The sequence below is a fragment of the Penaeus chinensis genome, chromosome 13, assembly GCF_019202785.1.
Source record: "Penaeus chinensis breed Huanghai No. 1 chromosome 13, ASM1920278v2, whole genome shotgun sequence".
Classification (NCBI taxonomy): Eukaryota; Metazoa; Arthropoda; class Malacostraca; order Decapoda; family Penaeidae; genus Penaeus; species Penaeus chinensis.
The window spans coordinates 25,846,974-25,854,473 of record NC_061831.1 but is presented as its reverse complement, the minus strand read 5'-3'; the positions used below and the strand labels follow the sequence as shown (position 1 = coordinate 25,854,473).

General features: G+C 35.2%; 1 protein-coding gene across 1 annotated transcript in view; it reads right to left on the bottom strand.

Annotated features, from left to right (window-relative positions):
- The window catches only part of LOC125031688 (exosome complex exonuclease RRP42-like), a 12,935-nt gene that overhangs the window by 4,787 nt on the left and 648 nt on the right, over window positions 1-7,500 (bottom strand). Inside the window, exons 2-4 of the mRNA XM_047622586.1 lie at window positions 3,120-3,316; window positions 1,320-1,485; window positions 111-305 (exon numbers count right to left, since the gene is read on the bottom strand). Of these exons, the coding sequence (XP_047478542.1) occupies window positions 111-305; window positions 1,320-1,485; window positions 3,120-3,316 (558 nt within the window). The remainder of the gene's footprint in view (window positions 1-110; window positions 306-1,319; window positions 1,486-3,119; window positions 3,317-7,500) is intronic.

Sequence of the window (7,500 nt, the reverse complement as noted above, 5' to 3'; positions counted from 1 at the left end):
CCTCATTACTACAGACTATGAAGAAGTAGAAGTACACTATCAATTTCATTACAAGCTACAGCTTTCATCCACTAACAAAATATGGGATGGGCAACTTCTCTTTAACTTACTCTTAAGTGGGTGATAAGAATAGGTGCATTGGACACATCTATTCTATCAATGTCGTGTGGATTATCTGACACAGAAAACTCTAGCTCCCCTCCATCTTCTCCTGTGACATACAGCTTTGGCATCTTTGTGGCCCACAGTGCTGCTTTGACACCTAAGCTGATGGCATCAAACAGGTTCCCTCCACACTCCAAGATCTGTAATATGTATGGACAAGAAAAGGTTGGAGTTAAGTTTTCTTTCTTCTGGTTGTTTCTCTATTTATTTACTTAATTATTTATTATTTTTGTTTTTTATCTATTTCATTAATGTTCTATATACATTCAGAATTTATCCTTTTCTCTGTAAAAATTATATAAAGTTTCCCCAAATCTTGAAAGCACAGTAGAAGAAATGAAAAAGAAATTGCATTGTTAATAACATGGAAAATGTACTGTAATTAAATTTTTATCATAACCAATTTTTTTTTTTTAACCCAAAGCTGCTGCATAACAAGTATAGCCTACATGCAATGGGGAGGGTCATTGACAATTCCAGTAGCACTTTTATAATGGTGGTTGTGCTTTTGACCCACATCCTTCCAAAATCAGCATAAACACACATTTTTATGCTTTTATTGATAAACAATAATCAGCTTCTCAAGAATCAAAGACATGGGGGGAGAATATCAACTTACATTTCTAGTTTTATCTTGTTTAGGTGACTTTGATATTAACCCTTGTGCTGTGGCTAAAATACTGAGATTATTTCCCAACTCTGCTGGGACAATAATCCCCTACCAAAAATTTGTCAAAACTTGTATATTTCAGTAGCCAAAACACATACAAAAATTGAAATGGGCTAGATATATTTACTAATCCTACAGTTATTTTCAAATTTAACATCTGTGCAAGTACTAAGTACAACAGGAACAATAAGTATACAAAAAAAAATATATTAAAGGCTGAAGAAAGACAGCCACCCAAATGCATTATGGACATACAAAATAATATGCATTACATCACATGTCACTGGATCAAAATACAAAACATAATTATCATGTTTCAAAATATTCATTAAAGAGGCCTTCACATTTAAAAAAAAAAGAACTGGAAAAGCAAAAATGGAAAAAAGCAATGACAGAAAGAAAGCTAAGAGTAAGAAACAATAAAAGCAAAAAGAAAAAAGAAATTAAAAATGTGAAGCGGTTAGAAAAATCTACTACTACTCACCTCAATGTCAATGTACAGTCCTCTAACATGTTTCCCTTTCACGACACACAACTTAGATCTGTCAAGAGTGTGTGGGGAAGAATATACACGTTCCATCATGGCACTCAAACTTGTGGCCAAGTCGTCTCCACCTCGACCTTCGAACTCTGGGGTGGCATTTGCAGAACTGTGAAGGAAAGTGAATACTTGAAACTTCAAAGGAACTCAATATGCAGCAAAGTGGAGGATGAGGATGAGGAGAAGAAGAAAAAGAAAAGTCCCTTTACTTGATACAAATATTACCTTGACTTACTTCCTTTTAGTTAATTGTGTAAATTTAATGTATTGCTTAAAAGCAACTTTAACAAAGAAAATGACAAATTGCTTAAATTCCAATAGTGAGTCAGCTGTACTACCTGCATACTAGCTTTGTATGGTAGCTAGTTATATATCCTGTCTATAAATGCAATTCTTTAGTTCAAGTCAAAATCTTCAAGTGATCTTCACAGTTTCCTGCATACTGAGTTCATATTTAAGACTTTTTTCTTCAAAATCAAAATGGCAACAGCACAACAAATTCTATTGTGTTTTCACAATAAAATCAATTTTTTTTTACATATTTATCTTTGATTGAAAGTGTCTCTTTGATAGATACAACGAAAAATATACATCTATTCCTTACTTTACGATTTAGCATGACTCTTAAAAAAATAAAAAAGTACACTGTCAAAAAAAATCTATATCAACTTATTCTTCCCCAATGTAAAAATATTGACAAATGAATTAACCTTCTGGATCTGGCTGACATGACCATCATGTCTTGAAAAAAATCAGTTGAGGGCTGGGTGACGGGAATAAGCTGTCAAGCAAAAATTTGTCTGAGGGCCGGTGTGACAGGAATGTACTGTGATGAAAATTTCAGCAGGAGGCTGGGGTGACAGGAATGCACAGAGATCTAGGAGGAAGACTAAACTCAGTGGGCAGTATGTTATATTCAGTAGTAAATAAAGATGGAATGTTCCAACTATGAGCAATGCATGGCTCCAGTGAGAGCACTATTTCCATGCTCAGGATCCTATTTCTGCCCATCATGACCAATGACATCAAGGTGTGTTCCAGAATATTGAATGATATGAAAATATAAAAAAAAGACAAATACTCATTGCTATTATTATTGCAGAGTTATAAACAACCTAGAAGGATGATATGGAGTCTGTGCTTAGAAAACATGTATCAAATTACAAATAAAGACCCTGAAGAATGGCAAAAAGGCAAAAAATGCTTAGACAGGAATAGAAATAATAACACTGCAAAGGGAATGCAGAGTCTGGACACAGTACACAAGTGTTCATGTGGGTTGGGCCTACAAGCCACACACCTGGGACAATCTCTTAGTGTAGGCACGGAGGCATCTGGATACAATAAGTTAATAAAAATAAAGAAAAATAAATCATGTTATCTAAGACTTTGGGGGTACAATAATTCAGTACTAGTAGTGCTTATAGAAGAGCAAAAAGGGAGCCTCTGTCCATAGTAAGTAAATGCAAACTTTCACAGGTAAGAGGAGTTTTATAATTATTTGCTTTTGGTATAACTGCCACATATCATTCTAAAGGATAATATATGACATGTTGGTATACATATATGATATCCAAAGAAGTAATGAACAACATATAATATTACAGGTTTGTTTGTGTCTGGCATAAGTTTATTTGAAATTGTGACAGCCACTTACTTCATGTGAGAGCCAAAAGCAAATGCAATAAAATTAAAGGATAAATTAGATAATGCACTCAACAGAATAAAATGTATATTACTCACCAGTTGACAAAGAAGTGGATTCGTCCATTTTCTGGTTGATCTGGTAGTGGACGCTCTATTTCCATCTTCACTGTGACCAAGACATCTGTTCTGTCAAGTCTTACTCTTGCTGACCCATTGGCAGTGGAAACTACTCCAGTCTCTATTTCGAGTTGTCTGTAGTCCAGCCGGGCCCGTCCATCCACGCGAATACCCAGCTATTATGAAATAAAAGCAATTTCTTAAGCATTTTCCTTTAATAATTAAATGCAATGTAATACAAGAAGTAAGTTGCATTATGAAAGTTATGTGGGTTTATTAGTAATATTTACCCAGAACTAATTCTGACTCATAGTTACTGTATGGTCTTACATATATAGTAAAACCTGTCTATGGATAGCTTCTACTAAAGCACAGTGTGTTTAATAAATGTTGGAGACATCAGCGTGTCTTCCAATTACCAACTGGCCAAATTAAAAAGTCTTCTTACCTATTAATGCTCTGGTAAGTGCTATCAAACTTCTACTAAATATATTCATACATGAATAACTTATGGACCTCCCTGGTAACTTATTGAGAAATAAGGAAAAATCTGATATTCACTAAGGCAGTTTGCAAATTTTGCTGGAGCATCTAGAGAGAGAAAAACTTTTGACAATTAGCTCTATATAGCCAGAATATATGCAGTGGCATGTGGCTGGTCTTTGCTGGAATGCTGACAGGCTTGAAGTCTTATTTGCCCCACTTGTAGTTTGTTGCATTGTGTGTGCCACAATTGTAACATTCTGCTCACTCTGTCAAACTGGCAAGCTACTTACCTGTGTAATCCCTAACCACTATTCCTCCTACAGGTCTCCTGTTTTAGCAATGCAGTTAAAACAATGGCTTTTCTCTACTCTTCTCGTGAATGTAGTGGGCATGAAATAATAATTCTGGTAATGACATCATTTAGATAAACCTTCCATCCTTTCTGCACCCCTGCCCCTTAGGATAGCATCAGACTGGCAGATATAGGTTATGTGACCATGTAACCCCTGGCTGATGGGTGAAATGACCCAATTGTTGAGATGTGTGCTTTCAGGTACTCTAGACTTGCAACAAGCAACAAGCCTTTTACAGCTAGTGAGATTTTGTGTTTAGAAGTTATAGAGCTCTTGTAGATCTCATTGGCAACTCACCTTTATATAAGAGACTACTCCAAGGTCTGTCTTGCTAGAATATACATGGATGTTCATTGCCATTCCCCAGTGTGCCTAAAGGCCTGGCCACACAAACGGGCATGATCAGTGGACATATGGCTGGGCATGAGTAGAGATGATGGGTGGACAACATGGACAGGCCTTTAGGCAAAGATGCCACAGCAGTCACTTGATACAGCCTCCCCTGTTGATCTCCAGCTTCACCTTCAGCACTCAGCCACACATGTGGGCACTCATACCCATACAATCACTCCATAAAGAGATATAAACCAGTCCAAATAATGGATGCAATAACATCTACTACACCATCCAGCCACAGCTGGAAGAGTACTACCTCCAGGGATCCTACTCTAGCCCACCATGAACTGCAGTGCATTATGTGTTACAGAAAATTGAAGAATACAAAAATACGAAGGCTGGATAATATGGAGTCAGCTCAAGGAAAACAGCCTCTTTCCTGGCTTTGGTTCATGTGCAGGCTATGGTGCACCCAGATCCAATGTGGATACAAAGTTGTATCCATATGTTACAACCAAGAAGACAACATCCCACTCAATTTAGTTTGCAACGAGGGTTGAAACGACAAATGTAGTTAATAAAGCCAGCAGATTTGCCATTCTGCATGTGTTAGATTTACAAACTGTGTAAGTTTTTTGTATGAAGAAGAAGAAGAAAAAATATATAAAGGTGTATATATATGTATATGTATATATGAATATATGTGTATATATAAATATATAAATGTATATATATATATGTATATATAATATATATATATATGTATTTATGTATGTACATGTATATATATACACATAAATATACATATATGTATATATAAATAAATAACCATATATATAATATATATGTATATATGTGTATATACATGAATATACCTGTATATATATACACACATACACATACATACATACATACATACATACATACATACATACATATATATATATATATATATATATATATATATATATATATATATATATATACACACACATACACACATATCTCTATGTATCTGTGTATGTATGTATAAATATGTATATATATATAAATATGTATTTGTATATATATTTATGTATATGTGTATATATATATATATATATATATATATATATATATATATATATATATATATATATATATACATACATATACATACATATATATGTGTATATACATGAATATACCTGTATATATATACACGCATATACATACATACATACATACATACATAATACATATATATATATATATATATATGTATATATATATATATATATATATATATATATATATATATATGTATGTATACACACACACACACACACACACACACACACACACACACACACACACATAATGCTAGGGTATATTAAATAATATGCACTAAGACAGATATAAAAACACTATCAGTTAAGAGATATCTAATTCAGTACTGTACAAAGTATAACTTGTACACAAGATAATCAAAATACTGACACTAAAAGTGTTGATACTTATAAAATTTCCTAAATTTGGCAAGTATTCTGAATAAGGCCATATAGCAAATCACTATAATACTGGTGCCAATGGTAAATCTTTATAGATAGATGGCACTTGCCAGAGACTAAGGCCTCAACTCCACATCACAAAATCTATTCAATAATCTAAGTTGCTGTGACTGGGTGTGCCCTTTGGGCACTGCCTAAGGGTAGGGTTAATGGGGGGCTCTGCCCCCAACACCCCCCTCAGAAACATGGTATGCATAGCAAGATGAGCTGAAACTTGGGAGCATTGAGTGGACTTAGGTTGTATGTGATGATATCTGGGATCTTTTATTTGTGGTGCTACCATTCATATCTGCAGATTATTTCCTGTACTGACGGCTGCATTTTTTTTTGTCCTCTACAAGAATATCATCAAGATGATCAACCCATGTAGCTCTTCTAAACATTTACCTGGACTCCTCTCATTCTTTAGTATTCATATAAGTAATCATCAATTTGAGTGAATCCTCCTATACAAAGATCCTCCCTGTTTACATGCCAGGATGGAAAGTGGGACCCCCACAAAGAGGGATACAGTACACACTAATTTGTGAGATTGTAAGGTGTACAGGGGCTAATGTAGGGGCTGTGTTACTGCTAAAATCATACTACCTATATACACAGCTTGCACAAATGTTGGCTAATCTCTATGGTATGGATGCACTAAGCTTGGGAGAATTTAAGATGATGTTCTTATAGAGGAGAAAAAGTTGTCAATACAGTTGTAAGTACAAGAAATAATTTGCAGACAAAAATGGCAATGCCACAAATAAAAGAAAAAGTCCACTCGGTGCTCCACAGTCTCAGCTCTATCTTGTCAATCATACCAAGGTAACAACAAGCCCCTTCAACCCTCCCCTCAGTTCAGGAAAGCCCAATCACAGCATCTTAGATTGTTGAATACATTTTTTGATGTGGAGTTGGGGACGTAGTCTCAGTTGGGTGCATTCATACTGTAAAGAATTACCAAAATATTTAGAAGCTAACACAATATAAGAAAGAGCTGGTGATGATGACATGACCATTTCTTTTAAACCCATAGTAGTATATTCAAGATGTGGTGTCAATCATCCATGCAATAATGAAAGGATTGCTGAAAGCTTTTCAGACATTACTGAAATCATCCAGACTGCAAACTTTGTGGTGTGATGCTGTGTGTGCAGCTGGCTGCACTCTTTTCTGTTTTCACTGCACAGTTTACTCTTCCTTACATGATGGCTGCACAAGCATTGATCACTGAACAACCTAAAAGATTTATCAATTAAACTGAACCATACTAGGGTTATGCCATCAATGACAACCTATTTTAACCACATGGTGATGGGAGAAGAAAACTAAAAAAATGCTCTGGCGATCAATGGCAACGCACCAACTTTGAGCGCGGAAGTTCAGTACATCAAGCCGAATCACCGGCTCATAGCACTTTGACGCGCCGCCGCCGCGTACAGCTGCATGCCACATTTCGAGCAGTTTGTTTTGACGTCTATAGACGTGACCCATCATTAAGGGGTTAATAGCACAGAAATGATGGAAAAAAAAGTGTCTCATCCACCACAAACATTATGTAATGCAAAACAATAATTGTACAACAACAAACTGCACATTTATGGACAAACTGAAAATTATGAAAATCACTTGTCTGCTCATGTAATAAGATTT